The 1184-nt window shown below is 27.6% G+C and overlaps 1 protein-coding gene across 1 annotated transcript in view; it reads right to left on the reverse strand.

The window, feature by feature from the left end:
- LOC107470468 (nicotinate N-methyltransferase 1) overlaps positions 1–708 on the reverse strand; it is a 2781-nt gene extending 2073 nt beyond the window's left edge. Inside the window, exon 1 of the mRNA XM_016089865.3 lies at positions 226–708. Coding sequence (XP_015945351.1) covers positions 226–606 — 381 coding nt within the window. The 5' untranslated portion in view covers positions 607–708. The remainder of the gene's footprint in view (positions 1–225) is intronic.
- Positions 709–1184: the final 476 nt, after the last annotated feature.

The raw sequence follows: 1184 nt of genomic DNA on the forward strand, positions 1-1184 counted from the left end.
GCACAGCAAATTTTATATAAAATTAATAACTAAAAATTATTAAATAAAAATTTAATTAAATCATTCAAATTGTATAAAATTTCCTGCATCTGACTTTTTATCTTTCAAAAATATATTTTTTTTCGAAAAATCCCATCTAAACACACCCTCAATGGTGGTAATCAAAAGTTTTAACATCAATAATAAAGTAATTAAGGGGCAAAAAAGATAATTTAAAAAACAAACCTCATGATGTTGGAGCATGTAATAGGCATAGGATAGACCTTCATCATCATCAACAAGGGTTTTACCAATGTCAGTTAGGGTGTACTTCCTCTCACCATTTGGGTTGAGATGCTCAACAAAGATGTTAAAGCTTGTGAGCAAGCGAAGCATGCGTTGAAGATTGTGTGGATCAGCGCTACCATGGGGATGCACACGTGTGATAATTTCCGAAGCGGAGAGAGGAGTGTTGGAACCTTCTTGCCAAATGGTTTGAGGAACTTTCAGTTTGATTATGGCTACCAGTGACATAGGAACACTAATCATGTGTGCCAATTCGAAAATTGCGAGTCTTTCTTTACTTTGAGACTCTGGTTTCGTAACACCACCATTTGGCAACTCCATTATTATTGATTTGAGGATTTCTTTTTCTTCTTTATCTCTCACTTTCTCTTTCCCCAAAATTCAAAGGAATTTTATTATTTTGTGATATATATACTGTTAAAGGAAAAAAACAACTTAGGATAATGCTTTTTATAGATTGAAAAATTGTTGTGGTTTTCTATACACATCACATCGACCGCTCACGCCTGGCAGCCCTGCATTGATTCGCAAAAAATATTTTTTATTTTTATTTTTTAAATATAATTTTTATTTTTATTTTTTTATATCTTAAAAAATACGATTGAATTTTAAAAAATAAATCGTTTTTAAACGTTGAAAATAAAAAATATATTTAATTAATTTATTTCTAAAATATAAAATTATATTTCAATTAAATATACAATTTTAGTTATTTAATATTTTTATAAAGATAATAATTTATTTTTATACAAATGAAATAAATTATTATCTTTCAAATAATAAATAGTATCTGATTATGATTTCTTTACCAAACCAAAATCATTGAAATCAATAAATGGTTAACATTAAAATAAGACTTACCATTTTCGTGAAGGAGAATTTCTTGCATTAAATACTAA

This window comes from Arachis duranensis, chromosome 10 (assembly GCF_000817695.3).
Source record: "Arachis duranensis cultivar V14167 chromosome 10, aradu.V14167.gnm2.J7QH, whole genome shotgun sequence".
Classification (NCBI taxonomy): Eukaryota; Viridiplantae; Streptophyta; class Magnoliopsida; order Fabales; family Fabaceae; genus Arachis; species Arachis duranensis.